The 23,048-nt window shown below is 47.1% G+C and overlaps 1 protein-coding gene across 2 annotated transcripts in view; it reads left to right on the forward strand.

Moving 5' to 3' along the window:
- The window catches only part of tmem178bb (transmembrane protein 178Bb), a 98,963-nt gene that overhangs the window by 26,265 nt on the left and 49,650 nt on the right, over positions 1 to 23,048 (forward strand). For both annotated transcript variants that reach the window (XM_062517652.1, XM_062517651.1), the window contains one exon: positions 22,255 to 22,368. In XM_062517652.1, the coding sequence (XP_062373636.1) occupies positions 22,255 to 22,368 (114 nt within the window). The remainder of the gene's footprint in view (positions 1 to 22,254; positions 22,369 to 23,048) is intronic.

Here is a 23,048-nt window from a genome sequence, read left to right on the forward strand (position 1 = left end):
ACATCACCACCCTTTGCCTCCATCCACTCTGACATAATAATGACATTTCTAGCATGGCGGCGCAGACACATTGACATGTGTGTAATGTATGAAGGAAAATGGCGTCTTTACATTGACATCGTTATTTCTTGTGTGCGTTGTCAAGGAGCATTTGCCTCTGGTGGTCTATCATGATTCTCCTAGTCACATACAGTAGCAAATGTGTTTTTTTTTTATTTTCCTACTCATAAAGTGGAACATGGAAGATCCATGTATCCATCCTGCTACACGTCCAGTTGGAGTGTTTACGACACTCTAACGGGAGGGACTCTGGTAAACAAAGCAGCGGACCACGCCGAGATTCTCATTATTTTTTCATGGAACACTCAGGGAATGTATAACAAACAAGCCTTCCACTGCACAGGGATGCTTTTTTAACACGGGGGATGTTTTCCCGACTGCTTGAATCCCTGTGTAGTTGGCTACCTGGGATACTGGGCAAAGGTTAAGGACGTGGGGTACTGTATATATGGTGATATGTCTGTTCCTGTCATGCATAGAGTATTACGATCCGTTTATCACTCCATTATGTAATCAATCATAAGCTATTTTAGGCCACAGTCATGGATGTCATCAAAGAGGATGTTAAATGGGATTATCTCACAGGTTTCGAACACAATACATTATACAACGTTAACCTTATACGAAGGTTACTGCCACAAATCTGTGGTGGGATTAATTTCAGCGGCAATTCAACGTGATTAAGTTTGACAGAGTAATGTTAGCATTAATGTAAGATGAGCCTTGTAAATGCAGAAACCATAGCCAAGACGAAAAAAGGATGTATTTTTGAAATATGGCCTCCCTTCCGTGGTGCTTTCATTCAGACACTTGGTTGTGTCGCCCAATCGATGGGAGTGATTCTCTGGTGGAACCGGCGTCTATCTCGGTGGTGAAAATTGGAGATGGATCAGTGTGAACTCCGTGTGCGAGGCGTAGAAATCATTTGGTGTTTAGCCAAGGACAAGATGGGACTCCAGCTAGAGCGCACCATTGTTCGCTCTCCACAATACCCTAGGGGTGAGTCAGAATGCACCTCCCCACGGTTTTTACCCTTTTGTCCAAAACACAAGCCATATTGCAACCTCTTTCTTTTCTCTCTCTCTCTCCATCTCCCTCTCTCTCTCTCTCTCTCTCGCTCTCTCTCTCTCCATCTCTGAAGTATCATTCAGGTGGAATAGGATATCAGTAGAAGGCACCAAAGTCACACTACGTGATGGTTCTGAAGCTTGTTTTGCGCCTCTGGCTTTTCTCACCCTCTGTCTCTCTCGTACGCACAACTGTCGCCACACCCCAACTCACCTCCACCTCTCTCGCTTTTCTCTCGCTCCTCTCTTCCTCTCTCTCGCTCTCATTTCTTGTCCCTCTTCTCCTCTCTCTCTATCCTCACCACTGCTCTCTCTCTCCTCTCTCTTTCTCTCTCTCTCTCTCTCTCTCTGTCTCTCTCTCTCGCTTGATCAACCACATCCACTTCTGTCGTTCCTCTCCACCTTTCTCCTTTCTCTATCCCTGCATCTCTCCACCTCTCTCGCTTTCTCTTTTTTCATCTCTCTCCCACTCTTCTCCATTTCCCTCTCTTCTTCACCTCCATCTCTCCTCTCTCTCTCTCTCTCTCTTCTCTCTTGCCCTCTAAAATCTTAGTAACGGCTGATTGACCCGACGACAGCACCAGTTTTCCCGTGCAGCTGTGAGCGGCTGTAGCGGCTGTCAGCTCCGGTATAGGCAGCGGGAGGAGCAGCCATAACCCCCGAGTCAAACGCGGGCCCCGCCGCTGACAGACTCGATAGGACGAGAGTATCAGAGAGGCAGTGGACTAGGGAGGGACCGAAGTCTCCGCTCCTCTACCTTCCGCCATCGCGTCACATTCGTCTACAAGTCGTGTAGCCATGGTGGACGGTCACCTTAAGGCCTCAGAGGAAATGTAGAAAAATAACATTGAAATAACATTGAAATAACATTGAAAAATGGTTCATATGCATAGTGCATATGTTGGAGAGTATGAGCATCCCGATGCTGAGATTCCATAAAAGGCCGTGGCGATTCTCGAACTCGGTGCCAAAGCTGCAGTTCGTTTAAACGAGGCTGATTTTGCATGACTAGTCGTGACAGTTTGTCTTCTGCTCGCGGTTACACAATTACGCGGGTAAGTGCACAACCAGACAGAGCGAGTTTAAGGAAGCGGCGTCCTGCCTCTTCCCGAGGATGGAAAAGGGGGGGCCTCCGTTGGGGCTGCGGCTCGGGAGCACAGCTGTCCCTGTCCTCCCGCCTCTCCGTCCACATGTGTGCCGCCGCCGTCGCATTACCTAAGCGCTTCTGCCGGAACGATGCGCCGCCACACTTTGTCATCGCCGCGCCCGCTGCGTCGGCACTTTCCACGCCGCTCCGTCTCTCTCTCTCTCTCTCTTTTTCTTTTTCTCTCTCTCTCTTTCTCTCTCTCCCTCTCTCTCTCTGACATCTGCGTGCCGGTGTAGAGGGATGGTGTTTGTTTATGGACTTCTTCACTCCATCAAACTCTTGGAGCTGCGCCCAACTCCAGGAGTTCCTCCCCTTCTTCTTTCTCTCTTTCTCTTTCTCTATCTCCTTATCACCATATGTTCCCTGTCTTCATCTCTCTCTCTCTCTCTCTCTCTTTCTCCACTACCTCCCTTCCTCTTGCTCCATCATTCCTCTCTCTCTCTCTCTCTCTCTCTTCACTACCTCCCTTCCTCTTGCTCTATCACTCCTCTGTCTCTCTCTCTATCCTCTTATCTTTCTCTGGGTCATTTACCTTCCCTTTGTGGAGCTCTTCTTCTCTTTCTCTCCCTATGTTCCCTGCTCTCCAACCCCCTGCGCTTTTGTGCATCCTGTATTTTTCTCTCCTTTTTCGCTCAGTCTATTTTGTTCTCCAATAGCTCTACTGTACTGCCCAGCATGGCACTGGAACACAAGAGTAGAGCCTTCTCTGTGTCTCAGAAAAAAAATACACAAACAAATAAATACATTGGAAAATAAATAAACCTGAACCACCTCACACTGTGAAAATGGCATCAGTTACCGCCATTGACTTACTGACTTATCAGAAAGAAAAAAAAAGAAATTATAGATGTTAAACAGGTGGGGGCACTGAGGGAGGAAGCCTAGAGAGTGATTAAAGGGTGTGGGGGAGGATGTTCCCATGGTGAATGAAGAATGCGTGGCATTTAACTCAGTTTCTTTCTGATATAATAGGTCATGATGATGGATGGATACAATGCGATGTATTATGCATCAAGCAAATAAAGCACGTTTGAAATTGGTGATGCGCACACTCACACACATACACAAACACATACACACATATACACACACACACACACACACACACACAAACACACACACACACACACTCCGTTTTATGAGGTATTGACGTATGTACATCAAATGCAATCAAGATATTTACCCTTTCTAATAACTGTCTGACACAAAACTGCTAAACAATGTAACAGTGAGACTGACAGAAACAGGGTCATCTAGATGTCGGGGTCAGTTAGATTCTCTTCAGTCTAGGTCTCCTGTCGAGACGCTTTAGTGATGGAGAAGAAAGTCAGGCTCTGCAGGTTGAGGCCCTTTAAAAGCCCAGACTGTAGGACATAAAGGTTGTCTCTACCTGAGGGCCAGGTTTGACATTTCCCTCCTTGAGAGATCACCCAAACAAAAAAAAGAGAGAGAGAAGCAGGAACAGGAAATAGTGTTTTTTTTCCCTCTCTCTCCCTATCACTAGCTTTTCCTCATTGCACCGGGTGGCTGCTCCATCATCTCTAATCCTTGAGTACCCACTCGAGTCTGCCAGCGCAAAGCCAGACTTTTCCCTTCCTGCCTCCGACTTGGCTCTGACTCCTCACCCGCAAACCCCTCCTCTCTCCACCCCTCTCCACCCTCCCTCCACCCTCTCTCCTTATCTTTCCCCTGCCGTGAGATGTGTGGTGCCCCGCGGGTCAAACGTTTTTTTTTTTTTGCCGCGGTTGATCAATGGTGCCCACGGTGGGGCGTCCTTAAAAAAAAAAAAAAAAAAAGTTGAAGGTGAACCGCGAGCCCCCGACCCACTACATCATTCGGGAGTTGACAGCCCGAGCTCGTATTCCTCCTCTCTCTCTCTCTCCTATCTATCGGCGCTTTCGGTTTACAAAAGCCGCACGTCTTCCCGAGAAGACTGCTGACCCTACCGCAGGTGACAACTTAGCTGCTGCTACTCCCGCTGAAGGTGAAATGAGAGAATTTATGAATTTGAATGAACTTACAGGAATTACGCTATCAATGAAAGCCTCGATGAAATTGCCAGTTTTGACATGGTTCGCTTTTTTTCCCCCTTCTTTATCAAGGAGTGAGGTTGTCATATTTTTTTAACGAACGCAGCGTTGTAAGGATCAGCCTATCAAGTTGATGCAAAGCAGTTTAAATGGGCACTCAGGTGCCAAAAAAATATTGTGTTCGAAGCTTTAAACTTCCATAATAACCACTATCTATCAGCTCAGTTGATGTAAATGATCTCACGCCACACTTGTAAAGTCGTCCAAGCTCGTTCATAAGAACTGAGCATCGCTATTCTTCTAAACTCACTGTTGCGTCCAGGGTGGAGTAACTCATAAGTGCTTCAATAAAGACGAGGGGAAGCGACATTATATATCTTCCTGTCTGTGACTTCACTTCCTATACTGTAAAACCATAAACACTTGTGTGTGTTGAGACTCTTTGAGAGGACGTTATTCGCTGCTTGTGACCGTATGATCAGTTTTCCTTATCAACCTTTGTGCAGAGGCCAAAGCCGAAAGAGGCCATTTTATTGAAACGCCTCCGCGGGGAAGAGACGAGAGAGAGAGAGAGAGAGAGAGAGAGAGAGAAGGAGGGAGGGAGCGAGGGAGAGATGAAAGGAGGAAGAGAGGGATGGAGCAGGGAAGGATGGGTGGGAAGCAGCTGTCCAAGCGTCAGCGCGGAGTTTCGGCATCTGACCCCGTTGGCAGCCGGCTCGGTGATGACAGTTGGTGGCTTAGGTTGCAGGTGTTAACACAAATCGTTGATCAATGAATCACTTAGCATATAGATCCATTGCTCATGCTTTGTACAATAGATCTGTCCTTCTCTCCCTCTCTCTCTCATCCTCTCATAATCTCTCTTTCTCTCTCTCTCTCTCTTTCTCTCTCTCATTCTTACTTGCTAATTCACTCTCTCACTTGTTTGGAGCTGGGCCAGTTGGCTTGACACTCTGCGGTTCAATGATGTGATTTAGTCTCCCCACACAGTCCCCCCCCCCCCCCCCCCCCCCCCCACAGAGGCAGCTCAGAGGTCTCCAGTGGCTTCCGCGGACTTGCCAAACCCACTCTCCACAGGGCGGGCGTCGGGGTTAACCCTGGAGCCACGATCAGGCACGAGATGCCTGGCCCTGGCATGAGACGCTTGGGTAAGAGCCATCCAGACAGAGGAAGGCTTGGACGTCTGAGGCAGAGCCATCAAAGCTGACATGCACCCGCTGTCGGTGCGGGGGCGCGTGCCAACAGACAGGCCCATGGCAACAGATGGCATTCTGGGACTACCGAGGGTGAACATGGTGATGGTGGCTAAAACCAACAACCTATAGCCTCAGATCCTTGACTTGGGGCATTGAGCGGTGGACGTGAAGAGTTTGATTTTGTGAGGGGGGTACATTCACGACTTCTCCTGCCAGCAAATCCATGTTATACATCCCATAATCTGAAGGTTTATTCCCCTCAATCATTTCCCTATTTGCTTCTCTCTTGCGATGCTGAGAGTCTTTGGAAGGGATTTATCCTGATCTCTGAATCTACCGCCTCCACTTACATAGGCTTTCTTGCTCTTTTTTTCCCTGGCAGTGGTATTTCAGGCCTCAGAGAGACACCCCTCTGGACCTGTGAGATCTCAGGAGAGATTAGCCGAGGTGCTAAACACCGCAAGCATGACACGCTCACCTCCAGAACCTCCCATGGGGAATTCCTCAAGCTTCTTCCCGTTATTTCTTTTTTTTTTTTTTTTTATTTCGCGCGACACACTTCTGACAGAGTCAACTTTGTTTTTCTCACCTGCGTCGATCGCTCGAAAAAAAAAAAAAAACTTGTCGCTCTCGAGCACAGGGAGTATGTCGGAAGTACCGGCAGTCGCTCGGGAGTTATGTAAGGAAAGAGACTGGCGAGGTAGGCGGTGGGGGCAAAACGGGTCCTTTTCTTCTCTCTGAATAATATAGAGATGATGGTTTATTTCCTCTTTTGCTTTATTGCGAGTCATTTTCACCATTTCATTACACACTTCAAGGTCTCAGGCGCAGGCAGGCATAACAGACATAGCTAGTTAATTTACGTCATTAGTCCCTGCTTTGTTGTGCCTCTGTCTAACAGAAAATTATATGAATAGTCCTGTTTAAACTCAGCATTTAAAATTCAGTCATATTGCATAACCCTAATTGGCAGATCATATTTTATGCATTTCCCATTCCGTCCTCTCGGGCCAGTTGAGAAAATGATGTAATAATGATTACTTTATTATTATGTCATGATGACAGCCAATGAAATAATGGCACCGGGCTAAAAATAGCGTTTTTCCCCTCGCTAGGCCTTTGCAATTAGAAAAAACGCATGTTGCTGTGCGTCAACGATGCCACGCAAATTGGTTGAGCTGCGGCGATGCCACTTTGACCATCCTTTTCAAACGAGGGTCACTCATGTTTTTCGACTTCTCGTTTTTTTTATGTTTAATTAGCTGTCTATTAGTCTGCACTCTTTGGCCTGATAGTATCCGTCTTTCATAACGCACACCCCCACCACCCACTCTCCACACACACACACACACACACACACACACACACACACACACACACACTCTCCTTTCATTTTTTTCCCTACCACCTGCTTCATTAATAACGCAAACCTCTCAGCTGTTCCAATCATCTTGTCTCATTTCCTCGTTTTCAATTTTTCATTTGAATTATTTTATTTCCTCTCGCTGTGCGTGTGGATATGAAGACAGATAGAGAGCCGGGATGACACCAGGGCTGAGCTCAGCAGCACTCTCGATGGTGTCTGTCAGATGAGGGGGTGGTGTTGGGGGTGGTGGTGGTGTTGTGGTGGTGGTGGTGGTGTTGTGGTGGTGTTAGGGGGAAAAAAACAGAGGAAGAAAGTGACATCAAGGGATTAAAGATTAAACAGACAAACTGGGGAAAACTTGAGGATTAGGACTGCTGAGTGAGTGACATCGCTGACGCCAAGGGAGCGAGAGAGAGAGAGAGAGAGAAGGAAAGAGGTAGAGGAAGAGAGAGAGGAAGAAATGAGAGAGGTAGAAAGAGGTAGAGGGAGAGAGAGAGTCAGACGAAACCTTGGCGCATTCCACTGCGTTTGTTTTAGGCAAGGAACCGTGAGTTGTTTTCTTCCTCTCTCCCTCCCTCCCTCCCTGCCTCCCTCCCTCTCTCTCTCTCTCTCTCTCTCTCTCTCTCCCCCTCTTCTTCCTCTCCGCTTTTTTAATTGGCCGTGCGCCTGCTCAGCGCGCCTGGGCCCTGCGTGAGCCTGAACCAGCTCCCCCCCCCCCCCCCCCCAAACGCTAAAGACCACATGCGGCGGCTGATTTATTCCCCCATCTGTACTGCAGTGGCATCTTTGGCCTCCACAATGTGATTCATGGGAGTCTCCTGTAGCAAAGGGAAGATGCTTAATGAGGTAAGCTTCTGACATGTCACAATAAGCAGAGGAAGAGGAAGATGTGGAATATAGGAGGAAGGAAAAGTAGAAGAATAGATTAAGTGGTTCCACTAGGCTTCTCTTTTTCGATGTGAAATGATACACGCCAGTGCTTACTGAAGTGGCAGACAGAATTCCTGAGTCGGTAATCAAACGAGCCGAGTCTGAAATGGTGACTACCATCATTTTCCAAGTATTAGCTGCACCTTATACATTGATTTAGCAGAATTTCTTCAGCTATGAGGTGAGTACACGGAGGGTCAGTTAATATGGTATTATTGTGGTTTTGTTTCTTTTAACTTCCATAAAACACTGTCCTGCGGCTTATACACAATGCGGCTAATACACAGGAAATGACTGTATCCTGAGCCATATCATCCAACCTTAGAGGTTTTTCCCCCGATAGAGGCAGCCTTTAGAGATACTGTAGTCACTGAACACGTTGAATCCAAATCAGTGGCTAAGCTCTAACGCATACTGGGGCCGCCTGAAGTCCTTGGAGATGAGCTGAGCATTGGCTGGCTGAAAGTCTTAGGCGCGTCAATATCGCATGCTGACGTTTGCATCTCGGCACAAGGATCTCATGCTGCTCAATATAAACCAACCCAATGGGCTTCATCTGGCCTGCTTGCGTAAAGCAAACAGGTCATAACATTGGGTCACCTCGCACAGCAAATCCCCCCCCCCACACACACACACACACACACACACACACACACACACCACCCCCGGCCCCCTCCCAGCAGTTTCCCACGAAACGACGCCAGTGTTGTGTCGTCAGCGGCGCTGCTGTTGTGCCGTCGCGGGCATCGACATGGAGGGCACCAGCTGGCGGTCGTGTTGTGCCCGCGCGTCCTGCATGGTGGCGTATGTGCCCTGTCTCTGGCACGGCCCTGTGGGCCCACAGTGATGATGCGTTTCGGGCTGCTAATCCTGCCCGGCTGACTGGGATGAGATGGAGGAGTAGGGGGGTGGGAGGGAGGGGGAGGGAGGTTGGGTCGGGGTGAAATGGGTCACGGACTAAAGCGCCAGGCACTCCATCTGGCATGGGCATTTGCCCATCCCTCCCCCCCCTCCGCTGCTGCCAGTGCAGAGCAAACAAACGCAGATCTTGTAGCTTGTACCTTTGCCCCGAAGTGAAGTGATGCATTCTGCACTCTCATATTGCAACAACCCCCCCTCCCCCCACCACCACCGCCACCACCACACACGCACACACACACACACACACACACACACCTCGGCTCAGGAAGCCACTGGCAACAAAAGCCAGGAGGGCACAAGTTCAAGCATAGAGACGAGTCAGACAAAGTGTTTTCATCCAGTTCAACTTTGAACTGCTTTGAAGAGGAAAGACAAAAACAAAAACAGATAATAATAATAAAAAAATCTGCTCAGTGACCAGGCAGAGATGATTCTGGTCTTAGTGACCTTCTTTAATGTCCACCCTGAATCAGTTTTGTGTGTGTGTGTGTGTGTGTGTGTGTGTTTATTTTTGGAAGAGCTTTCTGCTGATCCATGCCATGCTGGAGAAATGAATGTATGGAAGCACAATGTATGGACGTCTTTATGTACTTTGTTTCGTGCTGGATATCATAAATCCACTTACACAAGCTTATGCAGTGTTCGTTTGGGTGGGAGGGAAAACAGGAAAATGAATTGGTAAGCTGAGGGGAAAAAGAAGATGGGTATTTGATAGCTGGAGATCAGCGTTTTTCATATCCCTCGCTCACTATCCTTGCAGTATTGTTTGAGGAGAATTGCTTTAGTTAAATCAATACACCAATTTGAGTTGATTTATTTCTAATTAAATATGTTTTGCTAGTTCAACAGTAAAGGCTTTTAGAAGTCTCTCTCTCTCCCCGACACCAACAGCAAACACTTCATTCTCCGTCCTGTGGGTCGTATTGTGTGTGACAAAGAGGGGTAAACAGGCTAAATTGCATTAGCAGGGAAGCTAAGGGCAACACTGAGCTAGCTGAATTCACTTCTGAGTGCAGTTCATCAACACAATATTAAAATCCGAAAAGCTGAGCCTCTTATCGTGACCATAACCCACATACCAAACAGCTCCACAATTCAGCCCACAGGTTTTGAGTTTTTTTTTTTTTTTTTTTTTCATTTTGGAGCTAGCCAATCTAAGCTCTATCAGTATGGTCTAAACAACTCTCTTCAACTCTAAGTGCTTTTCCTGCTGATTTGTTGTTTTCTCACTGGCATGCAGTTTATGAGTAGCCTACCCAACGGGACTGGAATTTGGGTTAGATTTGAGATATATTTGATTATATATTTTAAATATATATATATAGTTATAAAAACTAGATGCAATAGAACTAGATACCTACAGTAGTGTTTATCTGATAATGAACTGTGTGGTGCCCAGTGAATGGCAGCATATGTCCTTATACCCTAGATAAGTTCAAGATACCTGTGAGCAAGTACTCATTGTTACGCATTACATAACATGTACTGTACTTACTAGTGTAGTAACAATGTAACCAAGGCCACATACTGTAGCATACAATGCACGAGTACTGTAAAAGAGAGATGTCATTGCTAGTTTTCTGGCTTAAAGTGGTTATTCAGTCTCCTTCCATCTCCTCTTTATCTGCAACATGCCCACATTTATCAGTTCATTTAAAGGGCAAACTGCTCAGTTGATTGGCAGTGGCTCTTGGTGTGCTTGTCATGTGGCTGTGACTGACCTGTGACAGGCATGTGAGAGTCCGTGACAGTGACACTGTGGCCCCCGAGGTGCTGGACACGACCCACCTCTCGGTGACTTCCTTGAGTCAGAGTTGGTCCACGTCTGTCATCTGTCATTGCCATCTTAATTGGATGGAGAGAATGGATGTCAAGCGGCCAAGTTGTGAATAGCAGAGTTTGTGTATGTTAGTGTGTGTGTGTGTGTGTGTGTGTGTGTGTGTGTGTGTGTGTGTTTGCTGGGGGTGGGGATGGGGGTGGGGTCAAATGAGTAGTGGTGATGTGTCCAGTGTGGGTGAGATTTTGTGTGTGTGTGTGTGTGTGTTTGTTTGGCCTTACAGGTGTGATGTTTGCTTCACTGCAACCATCACGCTTCAGTCACACTCAGTGAGCATGTCTCTCTGCTCACTTAATAAGTCAGTCATAAGTTTGCACTTACGTGTGTTTGCATGTTTTGCATGTTTGTATGTGTGTGTTTGTGTGAGTGTGTGTGTGTTTGTATTTGTTTGTCAGTGAATGTGTTGTTTGTCAGTGAATGTGTGTGTGTGCACGCATGAATTGTCAAGTCCCTCCCTCGGGGGGTGGAGGGGGAGGGGGTAAAGCTTCAGCATGACAGGATAGTAACTGTCAGCAATTTAACCGTCCTGTCCTTTCAGAAAGAGGCTTGGCACTTTCACTGGGATTAGATGGTATGTCATGGAGAGCCAGAGAGAAAAATGTAATCATTTAAAATCACAAGTGCAGTCTAATATAGAGGTGCTTGAACCTTTTGACCTAATATAACAAGGAATCGTGTAGACGCAAAGTGGCAGAGACTATGTTGTATCTCATCACTGTAGGAGTTTGGCCCAGCGCAAAATATATATTATTATACGCATCATCAAGATTTCTCGTCTGTTTACTTTTAATCTTGCAGTTATGACTTGAGAACTGCAAATACTCATGAACTTGTTTTTTTTACATCAGTTAATTTAATTCATTTGCTGACATTTTATGACAAAGTTATTATCTCTACCGGCAAATGAAATCTCTCTCTCTCTCGCACGCGCGAGCGCTCTCTGTCGTTGAACACGGCTGCTGCCGTCCTGTCAGCAGTTAATGAATGCCTGAAGTGAGGAGGCTGGTCTTCCTCCATCACGACTAAACTCACCTGCTGTGTCAGTGAGGCAGGTGCTCAGCTGGGTTTGTCCCATGGTGTGTGTGTGTGGCGTGCGAGGGGACGAGCAGTACGGAGGTAATTGTGACTAATGCATCCGTTTGGATGGGAGGAAACAGCTCCGCAACTTCACCAGGTCAAACGAGAGGAGAGAGAGAGGGGGGGGGGGGGGGGTGTAAAGAGAGAGGGAGATAGGGAGAAAGAGAGAGGGATGCGGATGGAGAGAGGGAGTGTGGAAATGATTGAAGGAAAGAGATGGAGAGGGGGGTAGAGGGAGAGAGAGAAAGTGGAGGTGAGAGAGGGAGAGAGAGAGGGGGGGGCGGGGTGCAAAGAGAGAGGGAGACAGGGAGAAAGAGAGGAAGGGATGCAGAGGGAGAGAGAGAGTGTGGAGGTGAGCGAAGAAAAGAGATGGAGAGAGGGGTAGAGGGAGAGAGAGAAAGTGGAGGTGAGAGAGGGAGAAAGAGAGAGGGAGAAAGAGAGAGGGAGAGAGAGAGAGAGAGAGCGTCTGATCGATGGGGAGCAATATGAAATGGATCGCCGTTGTGCCGGGGCGGCTGATTACTACTCTCAGCCCTGCTGCGTTTCTGCAATCACAAAACAGCTACATCACCCAAATGTATACAGCCTTCAGTTTGTGTTTATTCAGCATTCCCAGTGACCGGGCGCTGGGGAGAGGGGGGGGGGGGGGGATAAAAAATAACAGAAAAGCAATCACTCGAAAATATTCATAGAGAGAGAGGAGGTGGGACAGAGATCAGAGGCCTATGACTTTGAGATGGAGAGCAAGGAAGGATGGGTGATGAAAGCATCCATCAATCTGAATCACGGGAGGACTTAGTGCTGAACCGTATTTACAGGGGCCAGCTCTATGAAATACCTCGGGTTTCGTTTTCTCTTAAGGGAAAAAGAGGAAAAGCATTTCGTTTTTTTTTTTTCTAACAAAAAACAACAGCGTCTGTTTCTCTGCCATTCACTAGAGGAAAGTAGGGGGGGAATAGTTTCACGGTAGAGTGAAACAATCGGATGCAGAGAAGAAATAAAAACACAGTTACTTTTGAGGGGACATGTGGTCGTTGACGTCACTATGGCCTCCGGTGACCCTGCTGAAGTGACTTTGTTTTCACTGCGAGTGCATAATTAGTCACTCACAGATAAATATTTGTAGAAGGAGCAGGGCCCTAGTCGCCTCTTCTGCCTCCCTCAGTGGGGGAAGCCTCCGAGCCTATGCTAGAGAGAGAGAGAGAGAGAGAGAGGGAGAGAGAGAGAGAGAGGGAGAGAGAGAGAGAGAGGTGCCTGAATCTTTTGCTATAAATATTTCAAAATGGAGGGGGTGGTGGGGAGGTAAGGATGTTGGGCAGACTTTTCCTTACCAGAGGGATTGCATACACTACAGTGTAGGTAGCAGAGAGAAATTGCGAGTATAGGGAATTCGAGTCCCAGAATCCATTTGCTTATCAGATTTTCTCTGATCAGCGTTTTGTCGGTTGTACTGTAAGTGTGTATGTTTAGGTGTGTGTGTGTGTGTGTGTATTTGTGTGTGTGTGTGTGTGTGTGTGTGTGTGTGTGTGTGTGTGTGTGTGTGTGTGTGTGTGTGTGTGTGTGTGTGTGTGTGGTGTGTCTGTGTGTGTGTGTGTGTGTGTGTGTGTGTGTGTGTGTGTGTGTGTGTATGTATTCCCAATGTAGGGTGCAGGCAAAGGACACTACATGCAAAGATGGTCCTTCTGCCCTCCACCCCATATGTCCTTTGGGTAACATCAACCATGTTGGCATCATGCTAGTTTGGCGGAATTTGTTGTATTGTTATGGCGTATTTTTGTTTGTGTGTGTGTGTGTGTGTGTGTGTTTGTGTAACTGTGCTCCATTTGCCATTAAATGAGATAAACAGGTCTGCCTGCTGCAGCCAAAATGTCTACCTCCCCCCCCAACCCCCTCCAACCATCCAACCCCCCTGACTCACTTCTCTGAATCCTCCGATGTCCTTTACCACTCAGAAACAAAGCCACTTCTCGCCATTCAATAATTCATCATTTGAGGGGGAAGATGTCTTTTATCTCATTTGGTGCTGGCCGGAGAGAGCGGCCCCCTAATGCCGGGTCTTGAGTTTCAGCTCCCGAGGATAGTGGCAGCCTAATGCCTCCTCCTTGACAGCTCGCTCGCTCGCTGCTCACGTTGCCAGACATAACTCCGTGTTTGTGATGACCGAGACTCCTGCTCTCCCGGCGGGGGGTCCCTGTTAGATCCCGGGCCGCGGCCGGTGAGATCAGACTTCTAAATGTGCAGAACTTAAAAACACGTAACGCACTGAAGCATAAGAGCAACGACAGAACACCGCAAGGCTCCATGGTGACTTTTTCTCCTTTCTAACTTTGCTAGTCTTGGGCCGATTCCTACTCCCGAGCTTACAGTAAAGGCACGTTATGGATAAGGTCCACCTGGTTTATGTACGGCATTTTATAAATACTGTATCTATAAGGAGTTTAGGACTGCATTTACAAAGCGTTTTTTTACCGGCTTATGCGAGCACCCAAAGCGCTTTACATTATCATACCTCACATTCACACACCGATGGTGAAAGCTGCCATGTAAGGCGCCGACCTGCTCATCGGGAGCACTGGGGTTAAGTGTCTTGCTCAAGGACACTTCGACAGGGTCAGGAGGAGTTGAGCTCAAAACAGCAACCTTCCAGTTACTGTTACTGGACGACTGGTGAATTTTTCTCCTTTCTTAACTTAGCTAGTCTTGGGCCGATTCCTACTCCCGAGCTTACAATGACTAAAGGCACGTTATGGATAAGGTCCACCTGGTTTATATACGCCATTTTATAAATAAATATCTATAAGGAGTTTAGGACTGATCTAAGCTTACATGTAATGAAACCCTCCCGCCAGGCTGATTAGAACCAGCGATCAATACCAGCTTAGAGCATCAGCCAGTCGATCGTGGTCGGCTTTTTGCCTTCGGTTTTGCTTTTAATCTGTGGTGCCACGTTGATGTTTGCGCCGGGAAACACGGCATGAGTGGAGTCGGTGTATCTGGCTCGGTGTCCAGTAATCGGGATCAGCGCTTTCTGCTTGACTGGCGTGAGCTCCTTTTCTCAGGGGAGAGGAAGCTGTCAGGGTTAGTAGTCACCAACGTACACACACACACACAAGCACACAAACACACACAAACACATGCACACATATACAGACACACACACATGCACACACACACACACACACACACATACACACACACACATACACATACACACACACACACGCGCACACACACACACACTCACAAAAACACACACACACACACACACACACACACACACACACACACACACACACACACACACACTCACACACAGGAGTTGGAGGGCAGAGCCGCTGACTAAAGCACAGAGTCACACGCAGGGGAAGCCATATCACAGAGAATTATCCAGGCAGAAAAGAGGAAAAGAGCAGTGGTGTATTTTTGTGTGTGCACATTTGTTTGTGTGTGTGTGTGTGTGTGTGTGTGTGTGTGTGTGTGTGTGTGTGTGTGTGTGTGTGTGTTTGTGTTTGTGTTTGTGTTTGTGTATTTTTGTGCCTTTTTGCGTGTGTTCTGACAGAAGTAGGATTACAGGGTCTCTATATGTATGTGTATATAGTACGCATGTATGTTTGTATAATGTGTATGTAACATTATATGTGTGAGTGAACATGAGAGAGACAGATAGAGACACAAACACAGAGGAACAAGCAACAAAGAGAGTCTGTGTGCTGTGGGAGAGATAAAGAGCAAGATTCTGTGTTTTTTTCTTGCTAGTGTGTGTGTGTATATGTGTGGCCGTGTGTGTGTGTGTGTGTGTTTGTGCGTGCGTGCGTGCATGCATGAGAGAGGGAGAGAAAGTCTGAAAAGATCTGGAGAGAGAGAGAGAGAGAGAGAGAGAGAGAGAGATTCCAAGTGCTTTAGGACAAGTGTGTGTGGTGAGGGGAAGCTTAGCAAATCGGCTAGGTTTATTTTTCAGTTTGGCTCGAGCCGCCGCCTCGGCTGTGGAAAATCATCATTATTAATCCGCGCGAAAGGCAGAGAAAATGCCCTTGTGATAAGGCAGGCACTGGCATCAAATCCACCCTTCAAAAGGAAAGGTTAAATAAAAAGAAGAATGCACTTGGCTCAGCCTCCACCTCAACAGAACAAGGGCACGATTCCAACTCATGACAAAGCTAGATCCAATCCCTGCTCCCAAAATAGAAAACAGCCATAAACAATCTGAAAAATGTATTAGAATACAAATAAGTCATGAGACAACAGCGTTAATTTACCAGCAGACATGCCATCAGCAGTACTGCAGTTGTATAACAATAATAATATTACAATTATCCTGCATAGTTATCCTTTTAAATAGCATGGCATATGAACCTCTGCATTTCTAACCTATATGTGTGTAACTTTGTGTATGTAATGTATACAATCACACTATAACGATATATCCTCTGATACAACCAAGGGCATGTTTACAAGGGATACACTGTAGCCTAATCCAAATTCATTATGCAGAAGAGCAAAGATAATGCGATGGAAACAGATATTTCCTCCACCCAAACATGCTTGTTGCTATTCAGAAAAAAACTCAGTCCTGTGATTAAAATGTCTGTGTGTCAACTGCAGTGTGTCTTCAATTCCATTCGTGTCATTGAGGATGGACACAAGATAGGAATGTCCATTCAGTTTGAGGCTTGGGGAACTTTGATTTCACTGACTAGACATTCCATTTATGACACATTATTGAAAAGTAATTGCCATATTCTTCAGACAGTGCACAGCAGGCAGTGGGACGAGAGCTGACTGTTCCTTGCTCTCATTTGAGCTCCATGGAATTTCGATTTAGCATCTATTAACACCCTACTAAGTATTTTGAGGGTTATGGTTTCAAGTTCATGTGACAGCAATAACAATTAGTGAAGCTCGCAATGGACTTCATCACATTCCTGGCAAATAAAATGGGCACCGCGGGGGCACTGAACCCATGGAGACTACCTAGTATTCGAGTCCGGCCCGGGTCACTTCCCATTTCCCACCCCATTTCTCTTTCTCATTTTGTGTCATTTCTTGGTGTTTTGAGCCCCCAACGTTGTCTTCAGGGCAGCGCTGCCTTGAAGGCGCTAGGGTTAGGCATGTTAGGGTTAGGGTTAGGGGTAGGGGTAGGTTTAAGTGCCTTTAAGTCATCAGTGGCAGCGCTGCCTGGAAGACGACGTTGGGGTCTCAAAACACCATCGAGCCTACCTGACAGTCTCTTCACTGGCCTATAAGAATAAAAAGGCAAAAAAGCCCTGAAAGTATACTTTAAAAATGCTATGGGAGAGGCTATGGGAGAGATCAGGGAATAGGAGCTGTGTTTAGCCACCTGAAAGCTAAGGGGCAGATAGGCCCGTATTATTTCCTTCCTGAGGGCAGAAAATCAAAACAATTGCCATGGCTGGATGTGATTGGTCTCTGAAGAGGCTGCGTGACCTGCGTGGGCAGCATGAGGTGTTGATGGTTGGGGTCAGATGTACAGTATAGCCCTTGGGTTGTAAACAGGTGGGCGGTAGAGGCTTTACAGACGACACCACACAGCCAGAAGATACTCACTACCTGTAGGGCAGACATTCTCGGCAGGCGCAAGCTCGATACTAAGGTGGGTCTGTGGCACGCAAGGCACGTTGAGTTAAGAAAAACTCCTGGATCTTCGGGCTTTCCTAGGACACAGAAAGGCAATAGTCCTTGACAGCTTCGGCATGTCCTGAACCTTTTACTCAGACTCTGCTGTCAGAGAGCCCCCCCAATCCCCGCCCCCTACCTGCGAGCCTCTCGGAAGTTATCTGTCTTGTTGCATTTACTTGCTCAAATCCGTCTCCTCTTTTGGCCAGTCTCACGTTGCCTTGAGGTAAAACCCCAGGCCACGCTTTCAATAAGCCGGCAAAACAATTTGTTGTTTGTGTTCTCTATTCAGTGTGGCGGTGAGAGGGGATCTCATCTCATAGTCTCAGCCAACAAAATAGCTTCAGCGGAACCTTTCCACCAGCCGCAAGTTTCAGTTCACTCAAAAGCCCCAACTGGAAATCCCAATTCTCCGTCTAAGTTCTTCTTGACAATGAAAGTATATTGAAGTTGCTGTGAATATCCGCTCTCCTCTCTGCATAATATTATTTTGTCGAGGGTTTAGAGTGCATCTCAGCTCCTGTGTCGCGTTGTTCAATCAGTCTTTTTGTGTAGCTGGGTTGAATGATGAAGAGAAGATTAGGTGGGCATTCTCTCTCTCCAGCTCTCTTTCTCTCTCTCTTTCTGTCAATTCGGTTTAATTCAAAAAGCTTTATTGGCATGACTCTTCATTAAAGAAAGTTGCTGCCAAAACATACAATATCGGCATGTTTAATCTGTTTCAGTGTAGCTGGGCTAAATGATGAAGAGAAGATTCAGCGGGCTCTCTCTCTCTCTTTCTCTCCTTCTCTCTCTCTCTGTCTCTATCTCTCATAGTAAAGGCGCTTGCCATTGAAGTAGTAATGACTTAAAGAAGCCATATTGGGTCATAACAGAAGCACCTCCACCCTAGAAGTGAGAATAAACAGGAGGAGGCCAGGAAGCGCATTGACCTCCATCTTCTCCCTTTCGTCCCTGCCTGTTTGTCTTCTCTCCCATCCCATCCCATCTCCCTCACACTCTGCCGAATACTCCAGAGACTCATAGAGGCCAGTGAAGTCGGGAGCTTCAATAACAGCATATATAATGGTTCTCTAAAACCCTTTCCGTCCTATGCATTTGTGCGGAGAGAAGGGGGGGAATAAAGCACCTAAATGACATGCACAGACGTGTTGAAATGAAACCACTGCATCAGGTAATGATAAGAGCCGATCCATTTCCCCCCCCATTTCCTAGACAATAAGCCGCTCTCGTCTGCTTTGTGGAGGGGTGCTGCTGCCTCTCATTGTTTTTTGCGAATCCTCTGTGGGATTCCTGAGGGCTGCTTTGGCTGGGGGTGAAAAATCCATACGGAAAGCCAGGACTGTCCGCCGTCCGAGAGTGATCGGCTCCGCTTACATCGAGTCCTGCACCACTGGGAGACTGCGTGCGTGTGTGTGTGTGTGTGTGTGTGTGTGTGTGTGTGTGTGTGTGTGTGTGTTCGTGTGTGTGTGTGTGTGTACGTGTGTGTGTCTATAGCGATCAGTGCTAGTGGTCCATAATGTAATGGGAGATGTTTGAGTAGGGTTTTTTGCTAAGACTGGGGCTAAAGCAGCTTGGAACAATCAGCAGCAATAGTGTAACTATTGTGGGATTTTCTAAGATAGACGACCAGCCTTTCTCTCTCTCTATCTCGATCCCAATCATCCCACAGTCAATATCATATCAAGCAGGGGAAATGCTGTGGTTAGCCTGATATTTCCAAATACACACCACTTTGGTATGCAACCTCAAAAGCAATATATGCTGTATTCGTAGTTATTCTGTGCAAGATGATACACTGAGTCTTTTAGCTGCCCCTTTATTAGCGTTAGCATATCTAGCGCAATTTAGTTGCATTAGCGCGGATGCCTGCACAGAGTGTGTGTTTCGTTGTGTTTGGCCATGATACTGGCCATTGATTAATCAATGAGGTGTCCTGGTATTCATTTAACACCATATAGATTTTTGTGCTGTTGCCGTGGCACAGGTTCCTGGAAGGAAAAGGGCAATGTCACCCCCCTCACACACACACACAGACACAGACACACACACACACACAGACACACACACACCCTTTGGACCCCCTGTGCTCCAGGCCGGAGGACCCATGTCCCATTTGGGACGGGCGCAGTGAGGGTGTGCTCAGGCAACCACATGGCTCTCACATTAGCGTAAAATAATGTGTCGGACGTGTGTGTGTGTGTGTGTGTGTGTGTGTGTGTGTGTGTGCGGCATCAGTGCAGTGAGCATCGCCGAAAGAGACTGCTGGCACAGAGACTCTGACAAATGCGTAATTACCCCTGTCAGCTACTGCATTCCCATGTGGGGCACGTGTGTGTGAGTGTGTGTGTGTGTGTGTGTGTGTGTGTGTGTGTGTGTGACTGAGTTTGCATGCATGCATGCGTGTGTGTGTGTGTGTGTGTGTGTGTGTGTGTGTGTATGTCTTTGCATGAGAGAGAAAGAGAGAGAGACAGACAGAGAGAGAAAGAGAGAGCGAGAGACAGAGAGAGAGAGAGAGAGAGAGAGAGAGACGCTTCAGGACAAGTACACATAAGCACACGTCTCTACCGATTAGCGAGGGGTTGTATCTCTCTCTCTCCATATTTGCGCGCTTCCAGTCTCAGTGGACTCCCATCAGGCCCTTCTCGCTGCACGCGGGGCTTCAAACGGGATGTGAGCGGCTAAATGAGCGGCTTCCTCGTCCCGCAGAAGGGCCTGGACGCACCACGCCATGAAATGGCTGCTGGTACAGAGAAGTTTGTTGTCAGTGGCAGGCAGATGGCTGATTCTGTTTTTGTGTGCAAGACAGAGACATAAACACAGGCTGAGTGAAATGATCTGTCACAGATTATATAGGAGGAGGGGGAGAGAAAGAGAGCGAAAAAAAATAATGTTTCATGTCTGTAAGAAAGGTATTCCATCAGAGATATATATGAGATATATAAGGGGGGGAAAGAGAGGGGAAGAGGGTAGAGAAGGGAAATAAATCTTATGGTATTACAAAGGCCTATGGCAAAATGTAGTCCAGGGCTATAGAAAAGTAAAAGTGAGGGGTAGAGAGAGAGAGAGAGAGAGGTAGAGAGAGGAGAATCAGAAGGAAAAGGGTGTTGCACGTAGTCATCTCAGGCCTCTGCAGTATAAAGTCCCTGAGACGACCTGCTGTTGAACAGGGAGCAAGAGTGAGAGAGAGAGAGAGAGAGAGAGAAATAGAAAGCAAGAGGGAGAGAGAGAGAGAGAAATAAAAGGTGAGAGGGAGAGAGAGAGAGGAAGAGACAGAGAGAGAGAGAGAGGTAAGCACACTGCCATGCTCCCCGTCCCATGCTGTGCAACCCATTTACCTCCCGACCGCTACGGACCATGCCAAGACAGGCCTCACACAAACAACCCAGTGCAAACAACAGAAACGTCTCAGGGTTGTACGCTGAATGAGAAAGAACATTTTGTCAGTTTCACTTACCCCACCATGCACTCTAGTACTGTAACTTTTAGCAACTACGGTAGATGCGTGTGACACCATTTGACCATAGAATGCTACACACACAAAAATAAATAAGTTCTATAATTAAATAGATAAATTCTATTTCTAATTCCTAGTTATTCCCCCCCAGGCATTTTAAAGTATTTTGCAAATAAAATGTTAATCATTTTTGAGCTTATAGCTCCCCATTAAGAATCCCCTCACGGATGTAACATACATGTCAAGCATATTTCTTACATAAAACGCATGAATTTTTGATCGTTTAGACTGTGTTTATCTACGTCGCATTTGTCATGTATTATTCATGGGGGTAGGAAAACAGAACAGTGACTCCACATGGGGTTTCTATGCGTTATTACTGTATGATCATCCGAGAGGCAGTTCACAAACATTGACAAAACATTCCACTTTTATTTTTAGTTCCAGTTCCGACGAGGAGTTTTACACTGCGGTATCTCAGGGTGTCTGTGAAGCAAAGCTGTCACACACAAACACACACACACACACTCACACACACACACACATACACACACACACACACACACACACACACACACACACACACACACACACACACAGAAAAACACACAGAAAAACACACACACACAGTACGCGGTACTCTGAAAATGACCCGTTCTGTATTCCAGATCCGTCTTGGGCTTTATGGTGGAATAGTTGATGGACATCTCAAGTACTTCTCAGGCATTGCTAAGCAGTAGCAATGAATACAGATAGCCTGTAATGGCAGCATCTACATTCACCCCAAGCCCGAGTTTGTTGTTCGAGATGCTTATGCTGATTCCCGATGCAAAGACTGACCTGACCATCTAGCGGCGGAGGGGATTAAAAACTCTCCTCTTAGTTGCCTTTTTCATCAGTGCCACTGGGCCGAGGCGAGCGCATCCCTGTCAAAAAGTGACAGCTTGACTGCACTCGAAAATAACAGATCCACTTGTGTGGCAGCCGTTAATGAATTCTTTCTCCCTCACCCCAACACACACACAGATACACACACACACACACACACACACACACACACACACACACACACACACACACACACACACACACCACACTCTCTCTTTTTTGACAGGGTAGTGGAGACGCAAGGCAATGAATTAGAACCCCCCCTCCCCCCGTTAGTTGATTTCTTTCTCCAGATCCTCGGTACAATAGCGCTGATGCAACATTGCTCTCCTCACTGTTGTTTTCCTACGGCGAGGATCAGAGAGAAGTGCTTGTGTGACCACTGCGCTGAGCAAGGAAAAGAGACATCATTCTGCTGATTGGCCCATGAAAAGTCTCCGATTGGTAGATAATAGTGCTAGGCACCACTGTGCTGCCATTTTGGATGATTGTGCCAATTTCCAGGGTAATGACACAGCCTTCACAAGCGTCTACAGGGTTCACATTAACCGATGCCCTCTCTGTTTTTTCCCCTCCCTCTCCCCCTCTCTCTCTCTCTCTCTCTCTCTCTCTCTCTCTCTCTCTCTCCCTCTCTCCGTTCACAGGCTCCATTGCAAGATGCTCTTACATCAAGTACCACTACTCCTCAGCCACTATACCCAAGAATCTCTCCTACAACATCACCAAGACCATCCGGCAGGACGAGTGGCACTCACTCCGTAAGTCACTCCACAGCTTTTCGCACTTCTCTCTCCCGCCCTGTCAACACCTCCAAGGCCACCACAGCCCCCCCCCACACACACAGCAGCCTCTGTGTGTGTGGACTCTTGTGTCAGTTCCGAGACACGTGCGGCTGTGTTTTTCAGCGGCGCTTGTTGACTCCATTAATGCGGTAGTGTGTGCCGTTAATGATTTAGATTGCTTGACACAGCCGGTCCCTTAGGAAGCACTGATGGTGTTAAATTAAAGAAGAATGTGACGATCCATCTCTGAGAGCTGTTGCTCGTAATCATATTCCGCCGAATCACACTCGGCAGAAGGGCACTGCGGGATGCTCACTGAACACACTACGAATTTCACGTCGGCTGATAAAATCAGAATGGGTCTCCTGGACTCATCAGAGGTTGTTATTTAGCGTGCGTGTGTGTGTGTGTGTATGTGTGTGTGTGTGTGTGTGTGTGTGTGTGGGAGGGAGGCGGTTCGTTTTTTCGGCGTCTTAAGTAGGCCACCTGGTCTAGCATTTAATTTGTGCAGTTGACCTATTTTGTTTTTTGTTTTTTTTACGGACTGTGCGCATCATTCAGAGGAAACTACAAATGAAGTCTACGCGAGGCCGGATGGGGGTGGAGGTTTCGCGGGGCTATATTTGCTCCTCTCAGATGCCGCGGAGTTCTGTCAT

This window comes from Sardina pilchardus, chromosome 17 (genome assembly GCF_963854185.1).
Source record: "Sardina pilchardus chromosome 17, fSarPil1.1, whole genome shotgun sequence".
Taxonomy (NCBI): Eukaryota; Metazoa; Chordata; class Actinopteri; order Clupeiformes; family Clupeidae; genus Sardina; species Sardina pilchardus.